The sequence below is a fragment of the Protopterus annectens genome, chromosome 12.part0 (assembly GCF_019279795.1).
Source record: "Protopterus annectens isolate FY-2018-M chromosome 12.part0, PAN1.0, whole genome shotgun sequence".
NCBI lineage: Eukaryota > Metazoa > Chordata > Ceratodontiformes > Protopteridae > Protopterus > Protopterus annectens.
Genome location: NC_056746.1, coordinates 348,037,028 through 348,062,287, shown reverse-complemented (window position 1 = coordinate 348,062,287; position 25,260 = coordinate 348,037,028). Strand labels below are relative to the sequence as shown.

Here is a 25,260-nt window from a genome sequence, read left to right as displayed (position 1 = left end):
ATTAAATATACAGAAAAATGAAATGCAGTACAATCTTTAACACTGCAAGTTTGTACTTAACACAGCTAGTAATGCTGTTTATTGTAGGTATGTAGCAGAAGCAAAACAACTCAGATATTGAGCAGCTAAAGCTGGAGCTTGAACTGCTTTTTGCTGAACAGCTGCAGGATTCTTCCCAGCCAGTGTTTTCTCTTCACCTTTTGTTACCGATTTTCTTTCAGGTTCTCTACATTTCTTCTTTGGTGGCATCCAGGTACTACAGTTACTAGCCAGTAACTGAAACTTACCAAAAAAGACAAATTCACTGGCTCTCTTTTCTGAGTTTCTGTTTTCACACTGGTGGGGGGAGCTGAAATCATGCTGTTACTCAATGTGCAGCCATCTTGGAAGTCATCTCCTTGTGTTTGTCAGATATTGCAAAATATCAGTTGCAAAAATTCTCTTCCCTGATCTTGTCAAGTGCACAAATCCTGTCTAAACACGCATGCCCCAGATTAGGCTTGGATGCTCTACGCATTTCCATTTTTTTTAAATGGGGCATTTTTTGTAGGTATTTGCCCAAAAATCTTTTCATTCACAGCAACCGGACTCTTATATGTTATTTGTGTCCTAATACCTGTACAAGTTATGTCACCTAAGAAGGATGCAAGTTCCCTACTGTGTCATTGTGCATGACATCATTTGTATTAACATGAATAAAAACAGATCCATACTTCCTTACATTAAGGCATTCTAATGCCCGGCAAGCATAACTCATTATCTTCTCTGGAAATGCAAGTATCTATTCCTGAAATAACTGAATCTCCAATTATAAGAATATCTTTTCTGACCAGATCTGATGAATCTTCATCTTCTAATTCAGTAGTATCAGCTCTATCAGTTGTTAGAAAGGAATGACCTTCATCACCATTACTCTTACTAATCCCATTGATTTCACTGCTTATTACATTTGGAAGCATAAAACTGTCATCCAGCTGGGTTTACATCCACAGCTTTAGCCATCTTGTCATCTTCAGTCGTTCACCTCTTTTTTCTAATAAGAATGTTCTTCAATCCTTCCAGATTCAGTTCTGATTTCTTCTTTTTCACCTGCATCTTGCCTCTTTTTACTACCTTCTCTTTTGGAAAAATGATGCTTTTTTCTATAGACTAAAGATTTTCTGGTAGAAAAATGTTATTCCATATAATATAGTGTTACATAACAAAGCAATGTCCTTTTTATGTATTCTCTTTGCTTTATAGACCTTAATTTCCTTTTCTTCCGTATTTGTTGTGAACCTCTTCCATTCTTTTTTATTTCCTTCTATATGCTCTACATCCACAGATTGATGAATACTTGTATCCAGAATTCCAAAGTTGTCAGTGGTATTATCTTTTTCAACAGGGGTTGAGTGATCTTTACTGACAATAGACATTTCCATTCCTAAATGTGTTCCAACTGTTCTTTGCTTAACATTACTTATCTCATCAATACAGTCATTAAAACATGCAACAGTTCTCCAAACTGTACTAGTTGCATAAGTGCAATCATCATCTGTAAGTCTAGATTTACTACTAATAAAGGAAGGAAGGCAAATCATCCAATTTTTTTCATGAGGAGCACATATCACCAGAGTTACCAAGTGTTACCTTCAAATATACAGAGCATTTAATACACTGTACAATACAATTGTGCTTTAGCAAATAATTAATGGCACACTCATTTAAGAAATCTATTTTCAGCTACAAGTGAATAAAGAATTCTAAAAGAAAAGGATAATAAAACCAGTTATCAGAGAATTCATTCAGATTTTAAATCAACTTCTAAGAGAAAAATCATATAAACAATATACAAATAAATATTAAATTAAGTAGAATAAGGTCATTGCTCCGACCATACCAGTTTTGAAAGTGACACAAAAGCTGGAATTCCTTTCTGACTATTGTTCGCAAGGGCATCTCTTTAAACAACAGAGATCAATAAATTATAAACCAACACTCTGGTACATCTTATTGACTACAATCTACACATTTTTTCCTACAAACAGTGGAAATAGTGGTAAAAATAAAATATAAATCAAAATAAATATTCGCATACTAGGCAACTGCACAATCACAAACTAACACAGGGTTGTTTAGACATGCTCTGGATTGTTCTCTCTTGTTTGTATGCATTTCTAGCTGACTAGGTCCCCTTGGAATGGCTAGAGTTTGTCCGTATAAAACCTGTCCCTTTCTAACAATAAACAGTGAAAATTAGTGGTAAAAAAACAAAATATAAATCAAAGTAAATGTTGTCTACAAGTTACCCCTTTCTTCCTACAAACACTGAAAAAGAGTGGTAAAAATTAAACTATATATCAAAATAAATCTTCTCTTAAGGCTACTGCACAATCAGTCACAAACCAACATAGGACTGTTTAGATAAGCTCTGGTGCTTACCTATCAAGTTTATTTTTTTTTGTAAGGCGGGTAGGGATAATTGGTTTGTTGGGCAAGAAGAAATCTTCTACGATGGAGGAATGGACTCCCTTTGCCAAGTGTACCCCCTGCTGAATGATTCTGAGAACCCATTTGTCTGAAACAATATGGTGTGGACAAAGGAAGATGTAGACTCAGAGAGAGAGAGAGAGAGGGAGGGAAAGATTGCCAGGGTGGGAGGAGTAGGGAGCCTGAACTGATAAACAAGTCATTCAGACTTAATGGACTGTTCTCAGATTTATGAGGCTTTCCTCTCTCTTTTTGGAGCCTGATTGTCACTGCTTTTTAGAAGGATTATATTGGCACCTTATTCTTTAAATTGTTTTTTGAAAAGGGGAGCCGAAGTGGAAAGAAAAATTTTATTTGCCTTAGAAAAAGAAAAAAGGTCAGAAAATTTAGTTTACATCTTGGGTCAACTTTTCTCTCATCAAACCTCTTAAGAATCTCAGATGCAGAAGGATAATACAGAACTTCCTTGTCCAAGTAAGAATTTAAAATCTCAGTTTTAACATTTTCAGGAAGATTTTGAGATTGTTGCCAAACAAATCTTCTCATGACTGACCCAGAAGCAGCAGCCCTGGTGGCACAAACAGTAGTATAAGAACACTTTAAGGCATGTTTTATTACATCATAAGCAGAAATGAAAGAGGCAATTAAACAATTCTTCACCTTTGAAAAGAAAAGCTTAACAGTTAAAATTTTCATGTTCTCAAAAGACAAAATAAAAACATTAACATGTAAGCCTGGTAGTTTAGGATTCTGAATGTTGCAGTGGAAGAAAAATAAACTTTCTTACTATATATGTCAAAATATTTCCCATCATTGTTAAACTTAATGGGATTAGCAATGTGGGAAGCAGTAGCTGTTATGGATAGGGAGATCACTGTGGGGTCACCTTTAGGGTTAGAAAACAACTTGAGTCTGAGGTACCCAATATAAGCTGCCAAATTTCCTAGGGGCAGGAGGTGGACTGTCTGGTAAACTTCACTCTGTGAGAAAAAAAAACATTCTCTAGAGCAGATAAAACATGAGGAAGAGCTGCAGACTTAGGAAAATCCAGGTGTAACAAATCGTAATATATTTCCTGGAAAACAGGAATTTCATTCTGTTACCTTTGAAAAAAGCACTCTCATTTTAGATAAAATCTCAGAAAAAGACAAGTCTCCTGCAGAAAATCTGAAGCAACACTCTTCTCAGAATCAAAATCTTCAGGTTGAGATAAAATTCCTAAGAACAACATACTCCCTCCATCCCCTGCTCTTCTGCCTGAAAATCAAAAATCAAAAATCAGACTGTGATGGAACTCCTTCTTTTCTTCCCTGAAGCGGTAGTAAGAAGAGATAAAAAAAAAAAACTAAAACAAACAGAAATTAGTTCTCCAGCCATATAAACAGAGACAGGAGATGGCGAGTTTTTCTCTGTTTTCTTTTCCTGGGAAACTCCCTGGAAAAAGAGTGATTCATAGTAGGTAGGCTAACCTGGAGCTCAGACATCCTTTCCAATCTAGTTGAAAAAACTTCAACAACCCTGTGATGTGTGATGGTCCCAACACTGCCAACCAATATGTGACATATGATGATCCCACCACTACAACCAATATGTCACATCCCCACACTGAGCCAGTAATCAAGGAGCCTGAATCCTCACCACTGACACTGGAGAGGGACGTGCACTTGGAATACAAATGGATACACTCAGTACTTCCAGATGCAGACCTCCCTGCATCAAGCACAATTTCCCTTAAGAGCAAACAGGGAACACACTCAGTACTTGGTCTGGATTCCTCTATATCTTTCTCCCTCCAGGTCCCCAGTAAGACTACCCATTGGTACAGCTGTAGGTTTAGGCCCTCAGCTAAGTGTCCAAGCCAAGTCCTCCAACACCCCCTCTGTAAACCCAGTGCTTCTTTTCCCTGCCCCAAGTAGCTGGCACACACACACTGAGAGATTTGATTTTTCGCACAAACACACACACACACACACACACACACACACACACACACACACACACACACACACACACACACACCTGGGAAAGGCTTGCACAGATTTACCTGCTGTTCCCCCTTCCACCCAGAGTATAAGGTATTTATCACTGCCACCAGACACTCCACATTCAGCTACTCTAAGGCCCTTAACAACGGGTGTCCAATTATACTGTGTACTACTAATACTAATACAAATGCACTCTCAAGGGTTAAATACTTCCTACAAGAACCAGTCACAATAAAAGTTTTAAATATATTTAAAAATAAATGACAAAAGAACATGAAAATATTGAATATATATCTACAGTAAACCACAGAGTTCAAATCACAGGAGATATTGAAAGCAACACTGATGGACAGGTTCAGACAAAAAGAAAAACAATATCTAAAACTAAACTTCACTATATTTTCCTGACTGAATCTAGAGAGATTATTGTTCTCTAATAACTTACTTGGACAAGGCAAGAAGAACTATGTGAGCAGTCTTTCTAGTCAGGCTCCCAAACAGAATACTCCATCCTCAGAGATTTCTTCTTTTGGTTTTGGCTTCCAGAATGACTTTATCTGGTCACTTGACTCTAGGTTCTCACAGTAAACCCCTTTGAAGCTGAGACAGGAATTTAGCATACACAGCTACAATACACATCTTAAATGTTTTTAACAGTGCCTGGGGTTTCCCCTCTTTTTACTGAGCTAATGAACAAAGGCTTCTTCCAGACCTAATGTCTCTGGTCCTTCAGCACTGTCAGGTGTCGTTTTAATGGTTTAACAGCTTATTTACATTTCCCTTATTTTTCTTAATAAGCCAGCTGGTTAACCCCTACTGACCCAGTATCCTGTATTAAAACATATACATTTAATTCAGTTCCAATAATACATGTACATTTCTTTTCATTCCAGCAGGGTGCATTGTTGATGCATTTTAACAGAAGCAAACCTCACAAATCCATTTTCAGCACAAGCATCTGTACAAATCAGTTTGATATATAGATGACATACTATTATTTACAAAATTCCAGCTAGCTGTGCTGGCACAAGTCATACATCTACTGCCCTAATTCTCCTGACATGGCCATCAGTACCCCCTTATCATCACAAGCCCCTCCTCCTGAGGCCAACAAGAGTGATTCTCCCTTGTCCATGGAGGGTATCCCTACAGCCACAGAGGAAATGTCCATCTCTCCCCTGTCCTTAGTGGCTGTATGTGCTATACCCAAGGGACTGGGAGAAAAAGATAAGTGGTCTGAGGAATCAAGACTGGGCATAGCAGAGTCACCCATCAGCAGCTGAGGCACAACTGGAGCCAGCCTGACACCCAAAGACTCCCTGGCTACCTTCTTCTTCTTAGGTTAGAACAGCACAGACTGGTAACTATTCCAAGGAGATACAATGAAGATGGGCAGTAGAGCCTGAAAAAGTCAGTAAAGTCTTAAAACAGTAAAAAGCAGATTCAGGTAAGAAAAAATACTGACATTCTACACAACCACAAAGCACTGCCTCTAATACATAAAAACCAAAACAACCTATAGGAAAAAAGTAAAAAAGCAGAACTTTCTACACAGTTGTTCACACAATTAGACAGAACATTCCCTGACAGAAAGTGACAGTTGAAAATTATAAACAGTTTCTCATCAAAATATAACACGTTTTTACAGAAAAAAAATTTTTCCTCAGAAAAATCATTTTAGTAGAAGGTTTTCACCAGTAGGAGAGTTATCTGCCCAACCTTGAAGGATCGCTATCCCACCAGCTGTTCCAAAGGTCTGCTGAAGGGCCCTCTTTGGGTGCTCTGTCTCTATATTTGGAACGCTGCTTGAGCTCCTGTCAAGTGTGTTTGGAGAGGACCCTTAAGCTTTGAAAAGCTGACCAGTGGCATGCAGTGAGACCCAAATTTCTTAGGCTAATGCAGCAGTGATCTAATGTTGAACATCAACGTAGCTTAAGGCTACCTGATCTGAAGGAATAATTTAAAGCTATGCAGTAGGTACCTGTTGAAGAATAAAATGTAGATTTCATTTGGCAGAAACTGCCGAGTTATACATTAAAATATGTTGATGGTGCCTGTATTTACTTGAAATGCTAGAATAAGCCCTGTATATGACTGTAATCAAATTATCATTGTTGCATTACTGTGGACATCTTACTAAGAAGAAGGGAAGGCCCTAGAGGAGGGAATGACATAGTATATCCAAATTCCCTAAGATGATACAGGAATTTAGAAAATGAAACAGATGATTGGTTCAATAGAAACGGTAGAAAAGAGTCTCTTGGTGTAAGTTCTGGTGTAACTGCTGGAATCATAGCATTTCCAAGAGCAATTTAGATGGAAAACTAAAATAATAAAATGTTAGAATATCTTATTTAGGTTCTCCGGAAACAAAGTTTAAAACCAATGTATCAGAGGGCTGCAACAGTGAATAAACTACAAGATGACAACATGTCAGTGGAAGGAATCTCAAAGGAGAAAAGTCTGTGGGTAATGATCTTCAGCCTTAATTACCCTTATCAGACACTGCTCCTCAAAAACTCTGATTTTCCAACAGAGCTCTCACCGAAGCTGTACAAGAATACAAATACCTTACAGTATTCACCGATTATAACCTTCACTTTTTAGAACACCGCCAAAGCTTTGCCTCTAAAACCAATCAACCTGTAGGAATCCTATGAAAGCTTAAATGATTTATGACCACAACTGCTAGGATACAAACTTCCAACTTTCAACCAGTTCTACTGTTCAACTGTTCTACTGAGCTACAATCTTTAGGGATATTTTACCTGCTCTCATGACAAACTCACCAAATGATTCCAAAGAATAAGCAGGCTTGTTGCCAACTCTACATATAGGCAGGATCGCTGCATCAACCTGTAAATGCTTGAATTGACTGAAATTCACAATAAAATCAAAACTGTCTCTTCAAATGCCTCAGAAACGTCTAAGAATTAATGCATGTCCATCACTTAACCTTCCCTTTCTGGTCATCAGCCATGAGGTCACTCTGTTTATCATCTGGTGAATCCTGGAGACCTAAGTATGTGGACATCATGTTCTTGATCTTCATATACAAACTGAAATACACTACCCAATGGAATAAGAGTTATTCAAGTCTTTATATGTTTTGTTAGCTACATAGCGCTGTCCATATGCTGACACCTAAGTATCTTCTTGAAGTCACATGTTCTCATTTATCACCCAAGGCTATTCAACTAATGTTAACTTACTTTCTCCTTCTCTCCTTCTATCAATTCACTCCCCTATTTCCAGTTTACTAATCTTATCCTAACTCTTTCTTTACCTCATCTGTCCTGTCACCTTAACTTACCAGAACAGGGAATCTCACCTCTCCCCTGCTACCTTGTGTGTTTCCACATTCTCTCTACTGTCTTAGAAAATATGCATAAATTACTAACCATCCATTCTCCCCTTTTTCTCTTTCTTTCTATTACCTTTTTCTCCTTTAATCACAATGGTAATGCTATGTTAAATTCGCAGTGTCTGTATAATTTGTAGATCATACCACACCAAAACTCAAATGTGTTCCAACTTTTAAATTTTTTACCTTTAATCTCTTCAACACTACATTCTATCAGAAATGTTTGTTTGGCAATTCACCTTTCATATGGTGTATCTTTTATGAAACAAAAGTTACGTACTTACCATAACAATAGGGCCATGTTGTCTGTTTTTGTCCGGTTCAACATATGGGATGTCAGATCCGACCTCTGCCCCGAATCTGAAGCTTCCACAGTTTCAAGGTTCTGACTCTTCCCCTACCCACAATTCCCTGAACTGTAATCTAAGTATTCAGACCTATTTATGAAAAAATAGTAGAGATCCTAAATCAAGAACTGAAAGGGACCACAGAAAAAGGGCCAAGGTTGTGGGACAGTGCTGGTCACAGACAGGATATGGTGTGGCAACCACTCCATCATCTCAGAGTTAACTATAAATATATCAATTTGGTAAGGGGGCTGGAGGGAGGGAGGGAAGGCTGAATTGGATGAAAAACAGACAACATGGATCAATCATTATGGCAAGTACATAACTTTCATATTCAATGTTGTCTGTTTTCATCCGATTCAACATATTGGACAGATCTCAAGCTGTCTTTCTGGGTGGTATCAAGGAAGAACATTCCTGATAATGGTGGAGCCAAAGTAGTAATGAGACTTGGATTCCATGTCCAGCTTATAATGAGTAACAAAGGTATGCACAGTGGACAAATTTGCAGCTGAACAAATGTCGGTGGGAAGTCTCTTTTAAAAGGCTGCTGAGGTAGCTACTGTTCTGGCTGAATGAGCCTTTGATTTGAACTGCAAATTTAAAGCCATCTTAGCATAGACAAATGAAAGACAATTTGACAGCTATCTGGACAGTGTAACTTTCGTAACGGCTCTGCCACGTCTAGCTTTTGAGTAGGCAATAAGAAGTTGATCAGACTTTCTTAATTGTTTCATCCAATGAAAACAGAACATGAGTTGACAGTGGAAATCTAGCATGTGCAGCATGCATTCCCCTTTGTTTGAGAATTTGGGAAAGAACACTGGTATGGACTGTTTAAGTTAGTTATGGATACCACCTTTGGAAAAAAATATGTATTAGTCTGAAGAGAACTTCTATCTTTATGGAAAAACAAATAAAGGGGGTTACATAAGAGTGCCTGTAGTCCTGAAATCTGTCTGGCAGAAGTGATTGCAACTAAGAAAATAATTTTCCAGCTCAAATATTTTGTGGTAGTAGGTTCCAAAGGAGGTTGAGTTAATGCTTGGAGCAGAACAGTAATATTCTATACAGGGATTGGGTCTCTAATGGATGGAATCCATGAACCAACAAGCATCACAGAGGTGTATTAGAAGAAACTGACATCTTCAGATATTTATGAATGAATGTCTGAAAAAGTCCTAAGGATGGGAAACACGTGGTGATCCTGTTACGAGTTTTATATTTTGCCTTGTAGAGTGCTTTGTGGAGTGTTTTATATTTTTTTCATTAAACATAATTTACCTGGATCCATAGGCTGAATTGACAGTTTTTTCTAATACACCTCTCCGGTGCATGTTGGTTTGTGTATTTAGTTGAGGCGAGTGACTTGTTGGTTCGGGCACTGGTGGCTTCGCATTTTTGTCTCTGATGGAGGGAACCCAACAGAATGTCTCCTCTAAGTAAGGCTTTTGAAATGTTTAAAGAGGCCACAGAAGTAACACCTTGTCCAAAATGAAAACTGGAAATTGCTGCCATTTGGAATTTGATGGCAGAATAGTTAGAGTTCTGTCGAAAGAGTTCAGCTAAAAATTCCAATACAGATGGTATGGGGGTAGATAAAGGATCCAAGCCTTTACCTATTGCCCAAAAAGGAAATTGTTTTCCATTTACTGTTATAAACCTTTTTCGTAGCAGGTTTCCGAGAAGCTGATATGATGTCAACAACTGTACTGGGAAGCCTGGCATCTCTGGCTGTTGTCAAATCTGGAGGAACCAAATGGTTAGTTTCATGGTAGTCTGATCCAGAGGAGGCGATGGAAGAGAAGATCTGGATATTGATTCAGCATCCATGGAGGATGTACTAGAAGAAGCCAAAGAAAGGGGAACCATGTTTGCTGGGGCCAGAAGGGGGCAATGAGGATTACTTTGGCTTTGAACTGTTTGGCTTTCTGAATGAATTTGTTTATGAAAGGTAATGGGGGAAAGGTAGACAGAAATGCCTAGAATGTACGTTGCTATGAGAAAACGGTGTGAAGACATTGCCCACTGGCAAACCCTCATGGCCTCCCGACATAAGGGTTAAGAATGAGTTCCTCCTTGTTTGTTAATGTACCAAACAACCACTGTGTTGTCTGCCTGTATGGAAATCCCATACTTGGGAAGGGCATCCTGAACAGTCTGCAAAACTAAGAGGACTGCCCTCATCTCCAAGACAGTGATGTGAAGTTTGGCCTCTAAACCTGACCATGTACCTTGGATCATTCTCCTTTTGAAATGCCCCCTCATCACCATAGAAGAGAGGTGCCAGTGGTCACCACTGCTACTGGCAGACCTATGTGAAAAGGTTGTCCTTCTGTTACTGAATGGGAGGTAATCCACCACCCAATGTGTTGTTTGCAAACTTCTGCGAGTCAAATCTTAGTGTGTAAAGGATGGAATTTCTGAGACCACTGAACTGCTAATATTCATTGAAGAATCCTCATGTGGTAATAAGCCAGTGGAATCAATAGACTTGAGGAAGCCATGAGACCTAACAGCTGTAGTATTAAACTTGCTGGAGGGGGGGGGAGATGATGCATTACCTGTGTACCTGTTTGATGCAAAGAATAAGCTCTGCAATGTGGAAAAGTGATAATACGTACAGTGGCATTGGGGTAGCATCCAATAAATTCTATGCATTGTGTTGGAAGCAGTTGACACTTGTGAAAATTCACTGTTATGCCTAAGTCCAATAAACACCAGAGGAGAAGATCCAGATGATGTACCTGAAGATGGATGGATGCAGCAGTTAGGATCAAATCGTCTAGGTAGGGGAAGGCTTGGATCCCGAGCATGCACATGTGCACTGCTACCACTGCCATTATCTTGGTGAACACCCTGGGGGCTGTAGTGAGACTGAACAGCAGGGATCTGAACTACAAATGATTGGCTCCCAGACAGAAATGGAGAAATCTCCTGGATTTCTTCTCTATTTTCAGATGACAGTAAGCATCCTGGAGATATACTGAGCGCATCCAATCATCCTTCCTCAAAAGAGGCAATATGGACTGAACTGTGACCATTCAGAATTGTATCTGTCTTACAATTTGGTTGAGATGACTGAGATGCAAAATTAGTCTGAGGTCCCCCATTTTTTTTTTTTTTTTTTAACTAAAAACACCCTTGAGTACAGGGCCAAATCCTGATTCATCTTTGGGGAGTGTCTGGATGGCTCTCTTCTAGCAGCTTGGAAATTTCTACTGCTTCAGGATTCTAATGACTGGGTGGAACATCGGGAATCACTTTCTTCTTTTTGGAAGGGCAAGAACTGGGAATGGAATAGCCTCTGAAAATTATACTGTGCATCCACATGCCTTTTGTTATATTTTGCAAGGCTTGGGGTTACACACATAAGTATCCCACAACTGCCTCCACAATGCAGCAGTTAGGCAACCCTTCTGGAACACTGACAGGGCCTTTCGGTAAAGGGACCACAGAAATCTTGATTATGTGGTCCACCTCTGCCTCTAGGGTGATGTACATTGGGATTCCTTCCACCTCTGGCACGAGGAAGTCTATCACCAGGAGAATCCTGGTAAGAACTCTATGACTTGCAAAACCACATCTTCTTCCTAGCCCTCAGTCTCCTGGAGTACGATATTTGAGGCATGGAAAAACAAATGTCTACTGCAAAATAGTCTTACTATCCTACTGACTCTTTGTCAACATGTTTTTCACTTTGGCCCCAAAAAGTGTGTAGCCGTTGTAAGGGTTGTTGATGAAGGATGTCTTGAAACCTTCCACAAAGTCTCAAAGATGCATCCAGGCATGCCTTCTTATCAAAAGACCTGTGCCTGCTGCTCTAGCTGAGTCACTGACTGCATTATACATGAGACACATGGCTACATTAGAGGTTAACTACACAGTTGATAGCTGGGAGTCCATGGTCTTTTGGACAACCGCAGGCAAATGTCCAGAAAGAGACTTGGAAATTTCTTTAGTCATGTCCCTCTGAAAACTAATGACATGAGCTAGTTAGTTCAGTGACCTGAGTGTAAAGGTCACTGTCGAGCAAGTTCATTTCTCAAAACTGTCCAATGCACTAAACTCCCTGTAAAGGGGGATGGAGAGAGGAACTCTCTTCAGACAGTTCTTTTTTATGGCTGCTGCTACAACCATGGAATCCACTGGAAGACCTTTACTCCAATGCTTTCTGTCCTCCGGAGCTGGCAAAATCCTGTCTGGTTTCTTGAGAATGGGCTACACTACATCAGGGTCCTTCCAAGCCCACTGTACCATAAGGTTGACTAATGGGTCAATAGGTGGTACCACCCAGGATGATGTTGAGCCAGAACCAAAGGCTTCCAAAAATACAGATTCATCTGGTCAATGATCTTTTATGGACAATCACCCTTGCTGCTTCATGAGTTCAAGAATTTAACCAAAAGCAACATCTTCCGAGGAGAACCTGGGTGAACCATTGCCTTCATCCAAGTCTGTATCCCCAGTGATAGACTCTGGGGAGGAGTCATGTACTTTCACTTGCATGTCTCTCTTGTGAACTGATTCTATTGGGGGGACAGATGTTTCAGAATCAGATTGGGAGCTGATAGAGCAATTTTTTCAGAAGCCTGTGGTGCCATCTGTCCCTGTCTGACAGGATGAAAAGGCTGTGATGATCTAAGATATGTATACAAGTTTGGGCAATTGAATAATTTACATTTCATTTAGATTCAGCACAGAATCCTTTGGAATTGTTTTCCTTCTCCCTCTCAATCTTTCAGCTCTGTATGTTAATTCATTTGTTAATTTTACTTTTATTTATGAATTTGTTTACTGGGTATGTAAAGTGATAAAAATTTGGATTTCTTCTTACCATCTGCTGCCCCCAAGCCTTAGAATTTCTCTCCTCAGAGATTTGGGCTTATATGAATCTGCTCAGATGTATGGAGAATCTTTTGCTACAACTCAACATTTTTTTTAGAGTCCCCTTTCTTCTGTTTCTGGCAAGTGGGACTAAATTTTAGACAGGGCTAAGAATGAAGGTTATGTTACGTTCCCTGATAAATAAGGAACTGACAGAGCTCATCACTAGCAGCTATTTTTTGCCACATGAACTCTTGGTTAGCTAGGCCTTAAACTATATAATCAACAGAAATAAAAATGGAGTTTGGGGGGGGCTGTTCTCTATAAGCATCAAACCTTACTTGGCAAAATGGAATGCAGAGGAAGTCCTAATCATACAAACACTTGAGACTCATCTTAAGCCACAGCACAAGAACAGTTCCAATCCCACCGTATGAGAAGAATCTGTTGCACCTGCCTTTGCAAAAGTAAGTCTCTTGAAATACACAGTTTTCATTTACTTTAACAATTCTGATCTTCACAACATTCTTACATTCCCTTAATGCTCCCGTTCTATATATTCCATGATGATGATGCTTACCTCAGACACAAACCTTTCAGAGAAAACTGCAGGTGATACGTCAAATTCAGATTCATTGTCTAGCTTCTCTAAAACTTTCAGAAGCTTCTTTTTCTGGCTGGAATAAGATTAAGAAAAATAATTATCATTGGCATGCATAGGTAATGCTCCTAAACCTATACTTACGACTCATTTGATGACTGACTCACGTTACTGTTCAAAGGTTACAGGACACCAACACAAAACCCAGGGCATGTTTGCATAGTAAGATATACAAGTATACTCACAATAGTAGCAGATGTTCAACAAGAATCACGGTTGTAGCATCATTCCACCACACTTTTTTAAACTCTTCTTTGTTTCCTTTCTTCCAACAATTAATGTATATACAATATTTATATCTAATGAGACAATTCTATTAAAAATCATTTATATATTACTATAACCTTATGATGAAATAGCTTCCATCTAGACTCTGCAGTGCTGTCCTTTATCCTTTAAGTGGCATGACTCTGTACTTCTAGGGCATGTATCTATACACTTCTCAATACTGACAGCATACCATTAAACAATCAAATTTCCTTTAATTTATTCATTCATTCAATCATTCAATGCAATTTGTTTAGCAGGGTAGAGTGCTGATCAATACTGGCCAATTTCAGTCTTAGCCCAGGGGTGACATATAAAAAGCAGTATGGAAATACAGAAGCATAGTTACATAACAAGCACAAGGTGAAATACCACAAACTGTAGAAAATTCAGTAAACTAACAGAGATACAGATAAACTTAGACTACCATTCTACCTTTTGTTGCACCATGGACATAATGAGGACAGACTGATCATCCATGTAGCAACTGCTCTCTTCTAGACTACTTAGTCTGGCTGCACAGTAGTACTGAAACACAGCACAACTCCTTTCTTTTATTATTCTGCCCCCTTACAGGCAAATAGGCCCTGATTCCCTCACAACATACAACTGGCACCAGATTCTTGCTGTACAGGATTATCATTCAAATAAATGGGTGTCAATTTACATTCCTTGAAGGCTTTGTAAATTCCGCCTTCCTGTATGAATTCCAAGGTATGGCACCTTTGCAAACATGACCTCAACACCCTGAGATGAAGTCACAGGTTTGATGTCTTTTCTTCATGTTAGTGCTCAAACTGAGGAGATCCTCATCTGATTCTCAGTGGATCTCCATATGACATGCAGCTCAGAGGTATTTTTAGCACATATTCTAGAATAATCAAATTCTGGCATGCTCTGCTCTAACTGTCTGGTTAATCCTCAGTCTTGCATGTCAGTAGCCAAACTGTCTGGTGGGTTTTAACCACTTCAGTGCCTTTGTTTACAGCATAGTTCTTCAGCTCTTCTGTGGTTTATTCTGTTTAACCTCACCAGAGCTGGTAACAGCAGTACCTAGAACATTGACTGAATATGAATTCTGCTCTAAGAAGTATTACTTTCAGTTCCTTTGTGGTAATATTCCCTTCCCTCTTACAATGGAATTGTCAACAAGATACTTACAGACTAAACAGACAATACCCTCCCCTTTTTTCCTTTCTCGGATTCCAAAGCATTATATGCTTCAGTATTTTCTTTTAGGTACCCTTATAAGCATTCCTACTATTTTCCCCTCTTCTTGTGCATAGGGCAATCCCTGAACAGACTCTTTCTTATAAGTAGTGTGGAGACTGAACTGTTCATCCCAACCATATTCACTACCATTTTTTGTTAATTATCTTTTAGTAAATATAGGTTGAGAGAAAAGGAAAATGATTGATTTTTGCAAGAGGTAAACTATAGTAAGAAGCCTCAGCTGTGTTGAAATATCACAGACTGGATATAGGCATGTCTGATGGGGAGTAGCAGGCAAGGGTGTAGCCATGCATACTCTTTGTACTCCACTGAGTACATTTTTGAGCATCCTATCAAAATGGCTTTTTTCACGTTATATTATGTCTACAACTGTATAAGTGAATACCTTTAACAGATACAATATTGCTAATCTAAAAACGATATTTTAATAGTTTTATGGGGAACAGCTGAAAATGTTACTTACATTTATTAAGTGCATGAGGGCAACATTTTAAGAGATGTGCCCATTTTAAGTGATAGGTGTCGGAGGTGGGGTAGCATTAAGAGCACAAAATGGATTTTTTTTGCTACACCCTGGTAAGAAAATTAGTTGATGGTAAATATTTATGGATTTATACAAGAACATATACAATGAATGAAAGGTTGGCTGACTTCAGTGGGGAAGTATTGCTTAATCTTAACAGCACCTTGTGTATATGATGGCTGAGTGTAAGTTCATAGGTACTTACTAGGCTACTGTTCAATAAAGACCTTTAGAAGCTTTAGCCATACATTCCCACAAAGGTTTTTAGTCCTTGTATTGTAGGTAAGAATAACCTAGATATGACAAGAATATTTATTTGCATGTTGCTCCTATCCATTATTCTTAGTATAATTCTAAGGGTACAGGAGTTGCACGATATACAAGATTTATAGCAGTCATGCTGACAGTATTGTATTCTACTGGACAGGAGACCAAGTTGGATGTTATAACATTTGGAATAATCAAAATGACAGTAGGCCATTTAGTTTCTTATTGGTTGACCTGATGGCTAGGTAAGATGATGTCTTGGTCAAAGCAAGATAATGATATGGAATGGAGAAAGTAAGTATAAATACACATTACATACAACGGTAATTGTAAGTAAATTATGGAAGGTATACTAGGTTTGTACCAGTCATCCACACTGCTTTATTTGATTAAATAGGCTGGCCATGTAAGAGATTAAGAAATATGAATGATAAAAGAAGTGGAAATGTAGCCACTCATCCCCTGTTGGTTATATTAATGGGTGGGATGAGATGATGTCTCAGTCAAAGCAGGGGCATGATATAGATTGGTGAGGTGAGCAGATATAAAAATCAATGAGTGTCTGGACTGATGTTATGCACTGACAAGACTGTGTGCTTGGGACCGAGTAATAAATTCTTATTGGTTAATGGGTAACTGGATAATGGAACATGCATGAAATTTGGACACCAATGTAAATAGCATGGAATCAATAAGATGTATGCAGAGTTAAGAGATGTAGAGAAGAGCAATCTGGGGATACTAGTTATCTATTTTATTTATTTACATTTGTTTACTGGGGTAGTGCACTGATAGATATTGACCAATTTCAGGCACAGCTGTTTAGACTAGGTGGAGTTTTCAGCAATAAGTTGCCATAGTGCAGTTTAATGCGGATGACTGCCTGTTTGCCGACTGAGAGATTTGGAAGACAGGCTGAGGAGCGCTGCATTCATGAACAGAGGGATGTGGTGAACAGTACATAACAACAAAAACGTTAGATAATGGTGCATTATAGGTAGAAAGGAAGACTGTTAAAGAAACTTTATGAATGTTTCTGAGAACTGGAGGTGGTTAAGGGGATTTAAGTAGAAGAGTGATATGTCTAGCTTATTTATCTATAACACATCCCTCACTTTTGACCTTCCTACCCTTTGAAAAATATTTGGAAAAAAAGTTCTCCAAGTATCAGACTATATTAGCAAATACTGCCCTTCTTCCTGAGCTTAAAATTCCATATCCCCTATCATATTCTGGGGTATTCTGAAATATCATTTAACAACAGAAGCTGAATGTTTTTGCAACCCATCAGATCATATAACCTAATTCTGTTCGCTTTTCTCTTGTTACTTTAGCTGCCTCACTCTCATACCTCTCTAATGTGTCAGTGCTCCTGCCACTGCACAGCAAATCTTCTTCTAACCAGAATATTTAATGATTATATATTTTATTTCTAGTAAGTTATTCTACATACATATGATCATACCTCTCAACCGGGAGACATAAAAAATCTGATCAAAGGCCCCTGAAAAGTAGGTACAACTGGCCAAAAATTTGGGCACTAATCAACATAAAATCTGCATGTATAATAAACCCCTCACACTTCATAGAATTCTGGGATACCAAAATTCAAATAATTGTGAAAATGTTCCTCAGTTTAACATTAGCTCTGAAAATATACATTCACACAGAAACACCAGTTAAAGTCCCGTTACAGCATTAACAAAAGATCTTAAGGGAAGTAGTAGGGAATAGGCACGTAGAACACTCTGCATTCTACTTTCTGTCCTAGCCTTACTTCCAGCATATACACACTGATGTCATGTTAGCTGCACCCTTATATAAATTCATTAAAATAACATACATCAATAACTGTAACATCATACATGAAAGAACTGTGCACTCTATTAATCTCAACAGAAAACTAAAGTGTGCCATAACAATCACTGGTATAATAAACCATTGTTGTTGTCAGTATGTGGGTATCAGGTCATTCAAATCAATGGATGAAATAAATCTGATTCGGAAACCTTCTACTCTTGTAGTTATGTAAATAACAATGGGCATTAGTAGGTTTTGTAAATAAATCTAGTAGTTGCTGATGCTGGGCACTGACTCACACCTCTAACTGTCCCCAAATTAGGCTCATATATTAGCTCTATCTAGGTCTCTCTTCTTAATCCCAATTCCCTCCTAAAACTGAGAAAAGGTGGTGAATCACACAATATATAATGACAATAATAATAAGTTATGTCTTACCATAACGTTCCATGTTAGTTGTCTTCTTCTCGCCTTCTTTCTTGCTGGATGGGTTCGGAGCCGGCTCGGCCTATACTATAGCTCGAGAGCTATTTTTACCGGCTCGAGGCAGCCCTATATCCCACAATACCATGCCCTAACTCCCCAGATCTTGTTTGGAAGCTAAGACATAGTATAAAAGTAATATTATAATAATAATATTATAATCCTTTTTTGCGAGTACAGATTACCTGCTAGTAACACTAAGGATACAAGGAAAGACGCAACATATTGTATCTCCAGAAATGGAAGGACTCAGAACCTCGAGTCTTATCCAGGCTAGGGGGCAGGAGGGAGGGACGCAAGAAAGAAGGCGAGAAGAAGACAACTAACATGGAACGTTATGGTAAGACATAACTTCTTAATGTTAAGTTGTCATTCTCGCCTTCATTCTTGCTGGATGGGACAGCGTCCCTAGCATGTTAGTCCTGGGTGGCTCAATGGAACAGACTCCTAAGTACAGTGGAACCAAAATCAGCTCTATTTCTGGAGGCTAAATCAAGCTTGTAATGGGCAATAAAGGTATGTTTGGACACCCATGTAGCTGCTGCACAAATGGCATCTAGTGGTAACCTTGCTTGAAACGCCGTTGAAGTTGATAGTGCCCTGGTTGAATGAGCTTTAGGCCTAGAGGGTAGTTGCCTGTGTCTCAACTCATAGACCAAGGTAATAATAGATGTCAGCCATCTGGAAAGAGTAACTTTCAATACCGGAAGCCCTTTCTTGCCTGCAGCATAAGAGAGGAAGAGCTGGTCTGACTTTCTGAATTGTTTTGTCCTGTCTAGGTAATACCGTAATTGGCGATGAACATCTAAATGAATGTAATTTTTGTTCAGCCCTGTTGGTATAGTCTGGGAAAAAGACAGGCAAATCAATGGAGTGGTTTACATTTGCTTCCGATAACACTTTTGGTAGGAAGGAAGGGTTTGTTCTGAGAGTTACCCTAGCTTTATGAAAAACCAAATAGGGAGGACGGACAGACAAGGCTTGAAGTTCCGATACCCTTCTGGCAGATGTTATAGCTACTAAAAACAACGTTTTCCAAGAAAGAAGTTTGAGGGAGCAAGAAGCTGCCAGTTCAAAAGGGGGTAGAATTAGTGAGGTTAGAACTAAATTCAAATCCCATTGTGGGGGTGGATCTTTGACTGTTGGTCTGAACAACAAGATGCCCTTGAGAAAGGCTTTACAGAGTTTGTGGGACATAATATTTGCTTCTGAGAGTCCAACATGAAAATTAGCAATGGCCGCTAATTGTACCCTAATAGTGGCCGATGATGACCCCGAATGAAAAAGCTCCGCCAGAAAGTCTAGAACCTCATGAATGGGTGCATGGAAAGGATCTAAGGATCTAGTTTGTGCCCAGTGTGAAAAACGCTTCCATTTACTCGCATAAGTCTTCCTAGTATTGGACTTATGGGAATCCAGAATGATATCACGAACAGGAGGAGAAATAAGGGGAAGCCTGGCTATGGCTGGAAGTGGAGCAACCAAGCTGTGAGGTTGATGGAATGTAGAGACTGATGCAGCTTGCCCGTGAGGTGGGTCAACAGATCTGGAAGGGGTTCCAGATGCCAAGGCTGTTCCAGTAGGTATTTGTGCAGGAACGGGAACCAAACTTGTCGAGGCCAAAACGGGGCAATGAGGATCATTTTGGATCTCAATGCGGTTGCATTCTGAATTAGTTGCGGGATCAATGGAAAGGGAGGAAAGGCATAAAGAAGACCCCGGGGCCAAACTTGAACAAGAGCGTCTCTGAGGGGCTGGCCTGGTAGAGGAAAAAGTGTGAAGAAGTTGAGGCACTTGCTGTTTTGCGGAGTTGCGAAAAGGTCGCAGCAAGGCTGGCCCCAACTTCCAAAAAATTCCGTCTACTACCGCTTGATTTAGAGACCACTTGTGAGGCATGGGGATAGTCCTGCTCAATCTGTCTGCTATGATGTTGGACTTCCCGGGGATGTGCGTTGCTATCAGAAACCGTTGAGATGAAATCGCCCACTGCCAAAGTCTGAGTGCTTCTCGACAGAGGGGGTAGGACCTTGTTCCGCCCTGCTTGTTTATGTACCACACCACAGACATATTGTCCGTTTGAATTGCTATAGTCCCCGTGGGAAGAGAGCTCTGAAGGGCCTGCAACATCAAAAGCACCGCCCTCATCTCCAGGACATTTATGTGCAGGTGGCATTCTGACTGTTGCCAAGTGCCCTGGACCGTCCTGCCCTGATAATGCCCCCCCCACCCGATCAGGGAGGCATCCGTTGTGACAGTGGCAACTGGAGGGGGGAGAACAAAGGGTCTGCCCTGAAAAAGCTGAGGGGGAAACCATCCACCAGGAGAGATGTTTCTTGCAAGATGGTGTTATCAAAATGTTGTGGGTCATTGGCAGCTGTTGAAAGGACCACTGAGAAAACAGCATCCACTGAAGGAGTCTCATGTGGAAGCGGGCTAATGGAAGTAGAAGAATCGCCACCGCCATGAGGCCCAACACTTTCAATACTAGCTTGACTTGGACTCTGCTGGGCTGAAACAGAAGCTGAACATTCCACCTTATGTCTGTCACTCTCTGAGGTGGTAATGTTGCAGACATTTCTGTGGTGTTTAATATGGCGCCTATAAAGTTTATACATTGACAAGGCGACAAGGAGGACTTTGCAAAATTTATAGAAATACCCAGGCTGTTGCAAAGTTGGATAGTGTAATCCCTGGCCATTATGAAATCCTGTTTGGTGGTAGCGGAAATGAGCCAGTCGTCTAAGTATGGAAACACCTGGAATCCTTTCTGTCTCAGGTGAGCCGTGACCACTGCCAAACATTTGGTGAACACCCGGGGGGCTGTGGTGAGACCAAAGGGCAGGGCCCTGAATTGAAAATGACTGACTCCCAGCCAGAAGCGGAGAAACCTCCTGGAGCGCCTGTGTATTTTTATGTGGTAGTACGCGTCCTGGAGGTCTAACGAGCACATCCAGTTGTCTCTGCCCAAAAAGGGTAGAATGGACTGCAGTGTTACCATCCGAAAGTTTGTCTTTAGTACATAGTTGTTTAACCTGCTGAAGTCCAAAATGGGTCTCCAATCTCCTGTCTTTTTTGGTACCAAAAAGAATCTGGAGTAGATTCTGGATCCTAGCTGATCTGCTGGGACTGCCTGGATGACTCTTTTGTTTAACAGCTTTTTTATTTCTAGCTGAGCCTGACCCCTTTGTGCGGGTGGTACGTCTGGTAGGGGTTTTGGCGGTTGTACCGGAGGGAAAGTGAAAGGAATTTTGTAACCCTTGGAAAAGATCTTCTGTACCCATGTGTCTTGGGAGATGGATTGCCAGGCTTCTGGGTACAGAGATAATCTTCCCCCACTGCCTCCGAAGGCGGACAGTCGGGCAGCTTCTCAGGGATGCTGAAAGGGTTGGTCAGGGAAAGATTCCCTGGAACCCTGGTTCTGTGGACCCCCTCTGCCCCTGGGGTGGCGTCTGTTATTATTCCCCCCTCTGCCTCTAGGGAGAAATTCACCACGTGCGGCAGGCGCGACTCCCTGTGGTTTGCGGAACCACATCTTTCCACCTCTCTGTCCCTTAGGATAAGGTCTAGAAGGCGTGGAAAAATGGACTCCCACGGCAGAGAGAGTCTTACCATCTTGCTCGCATCTGGTGAGGGTATTCTTCACCAGAGGCCCGAACAATTCCGAACCGTCAAAGGGGGTGTTGGTGAAGGACACCTTGAAGGGGTCGGCAAAGTTACAGAGTCGCATCCAAGTGTGACGTCTCAACGCAACGCCTGTGCCAGTGGCCCTACTTGCTCCATCGGCTGCATAAGAGATAAGCCGCATGGAGGAGTTAACAATGGAGTTCAGGGTAGCCAGCTGAGAGTTTATTTTGTCCTTAAACCCCGCAGCAGAAGGATCCTGTACCGTTTCACCCAGCTCTTTGAGCAAGTCTCTCTGAAGGCGGGTGAAATGACATAAATAGTTCAGCGATCGCATAGAAAATGTCGCTGAAGCAAAGGTCCGCTTGCCGTACCTGTCCATGGTCCTGGACTCTTTGTTAGGTGGACGAACAGATACAGAAGGATCAGCTAATTCCTTCTTAGTGGCTGCTGCTACCACCATAGCATCAACTGAAACACCTTTAGTGAGAAAGGATTTGTCATCTGGTGCAGAAATAAATTTAGAAGGCCTCCTAGGGGTAGGTTCCATTGAATCAGGAGCTGCCCACACCTTTCTAGCCACTACCTCCATTAGTGGGTCGAAAGGGGGAGACACCCAGGAGGTGGAAGGGCGAGATCCAAAGGCGTCAAGGTAAACCGACTCGTCCTCGGAAGGTTTGAGAGTGGACCAATTTCCCCTCTGTCTTAGGATCTCCAGGATGTCTGAAAAGGAGACATCCTCAGAGGGGGATCTGGGGGAACCCTCCGACTCATCCAAGTCAGTGTCCGACGTGACAGACTCGGGGGAGTCTATGTGCTTCCTCTTGCACTTTCTTTTCCTAGGGGGTTCCCCTGAAACTTCAGGGGAGCCCTCGGAAGAGGAGGAGACACCCAAAATGGGTACTCTATGCTTTGGATCTCTGCTGTCGGGTGTAGGAGGGTGGCCAGAGACCGTAACAGGCACAACAGAGGGAGGAGCCGCAGAACTTAACCTTGGAGTGGACACTGGGTCCAGCACACTCCTCATCATCTCGAAGGCTCCCCTATCAGACACCAAAGGTAGCCCCGGCTCCGAAGAGGCCGGAACTGCCCCCGGAACCAACAGAGAAGGCTCCGAAAATGATGTCGGGGCCGAACTAACCAGAGCCGAAGGTCCGAGAGGGAGAGCGGGGTCGGACAAGGGTCCGATGCCACTCGCCCCCTCGGAGCCGACAATGGAGTCCCAGCGCCCGGACCTCTCCACGGACGAAACCAATAAAGAGGTCGGAGCCGACGACACCGGAGCTGAAGGAGGAGGTATCAGCTCCGACGTGGGCAAGATCACGGTTCCGACGAACTCCGGCTCCAAACTCGAGAGATGAGTCGGAGGAGGAATGGATAACTGTATTGAAGGAGCCACAGTCTGGTGAGATGGGCTCTGAAGCATTTGGGCCAGTGCCTGAGATTTTATGATTCTACTGACTACCCTCTCGATGTCGTGGTCAGAGAGCCTGGAAGACCTCGATGAATGAGTCCTATGACTCCGCTCCGATAGGAGGGGGGACTTCGGAGCCGATCTGACGGACTCTAATGAAGGGGACCTAGAGTGCTTGCACGCTGGGGTCGGCTCCGATGATGGTTTCGAAGCAGAACCCACTTTGCTCGCCTCAGAGACAGATGGAACCATGGTTGGAGCCGTCTCGACAACACCATTCCTCGGCTCAGAAGCTGGAGCCGAGGGTTTGGTGGTTTTTGACGACTTCCCCGAGCCAGACTTGGACGGGGAGTCATCCGGCTTTAACAAGCCCCTTAGGATGAGCTTGTTACTCCTTTCCTGCAGGACTCAAACTAAATCCGTGACAAACGGAACAAGAGTCCTGCAGGTGTAAAGGCCCCAAGCAATAGACACAAGAAGTGTGACCGTCTGTCAGAGACATTTTCTGACAGCACGAATCACACTTCTTGAATCCCGAGACCTTAACGTCTTTGGACATTGCCCTAAAGACAGTCACTCAATCAGCACACACACTCACTCACTTACACACAAGGGGGAGATGAGGGGGCTGACTAGAACAACAACACAGACACACATGGGGTGAGTAAACAGAAAAACTAAAGCCTGTAGGTCTGATTATAAAAGTTAACTAAAGGGGTGGGTAGGGCTTATGAAACAAACACTAATGAGTAACAATACAGATGTGGAACAAATGTAGGGAAAATAACCTAATAAACTACCTCAAAAAATAGAAACTTTGTTGAAAATTCCTTTTACTGACCTGAGCCGGTAAAAAAAACAACCTCGCAGCAAAGCGGCAAACGAGATCTGGGGAGTTAGCGCATGGTATTGTGGGATATAGGGCTGCCTCGAGCCGGTAAAAATAGCTCTCGAGCTATAGTATAGGCCGAGTCGGAGCCAAGTATCGGCTCCGAACCCATCCAGCAAGAATGAAGGCGAGAATGACAACTTAACATTTAGAGTTATACGCTTCTCCTTCAGAAAATGTATATTAATTTGCAGGATCTTATTCTGTCAATGCTTCAAATTAATATAAATATGTGCATCAGGCCTGGCAAGCCGGTACGTAAAAATCAATTGCCAATCATTAGAGGACCGGAGTTCTACTGTGGCGACCCCTAACCGGGAAAAGCCGAAAGACACATACATGCATATGTATATATATGACAGGATGTCGGAGTCACTGTAAATAGAAAATGCTGTCATTGCAAGTTTCCACATAAAAACAAACCATGACTTCTTTTTAAGAATATGGGTAAATATGAAGAAAACAAAAAGATTCAGTCTTAGAAAGTTCAAAATTTCCCCAATGTAATCAGCAGCACTCACATTTTTTTTAAGATAGTTTACCTTCCAGATAAGAAGTGAGCTACAGTTACATTTAATTTAACATCCAAGTAGGTGGTTTCTCCTAACAGCAATCTCCTTCTTTCAGCTTTCAAATGTTGGCCCTTCTTCCAGCCTCAGGGCATTCCTTCAAATTGCCTTTCTCCAAGGAGCTCTTGGTGTGAGCTGAGTCATCTGCTCTAGAGCTCCTCCCAAAATCTTCCAGGTCACAACCCTCTTTCTTTCTCTTGTGCTCTCGCGCACTATCTCTCTCTCTCTGTGTAGTGCTTCTGTTCCTCATACACTCACTGGAGCATGTTCATTTACCTGTATATTCCTCCATTAACATATACTCTGGAAATTGCAGACCTTGTTTTGATATATGCTGCTGCTGCTACAATACTACATTCCCCTGCCAGCTCATCCACCACAGTACAATATTCCATATAGCAAAATATATCTGTATCATGACGTACATTTCATAACCTCTCAACTGTCCAGATTTTGCCTCATGTCTTTGGTCTGCTTCTCATAAATGTTGTGATTTTCTGTCAAATTACGGAAGCTAAAGTCATTAAACAGCAACATACCT

General features: G+C 41.2%; 1 protein-coding gene across 4 annotated transcripts in view; it reads right to left on the bottom strand.

The window, feature by feature from the left end:
• Window positions 1-25,260, bottom strand: part of LOC122816558 (katanin interacting protein) — a 3,576,055-nt gene that overhangs the window by 1,515,919 nt on the left and 2,034,876 nt on the right. For all 4 annotated transcript variants that reach the window (XM_044089422.1, XM_044089419.1, XM_044089421.1 and 1 more), the window contains exon 12: window positions 13,573-13,669. In XM_044089422.1, coding sequence (XP_043945357.1) covers window positions 13,573-13,669 — 97 coding nt within the window. The remainder of the gene's footprint in view (window positions 1-13,572; window positions 13,670-25,260) is intronic.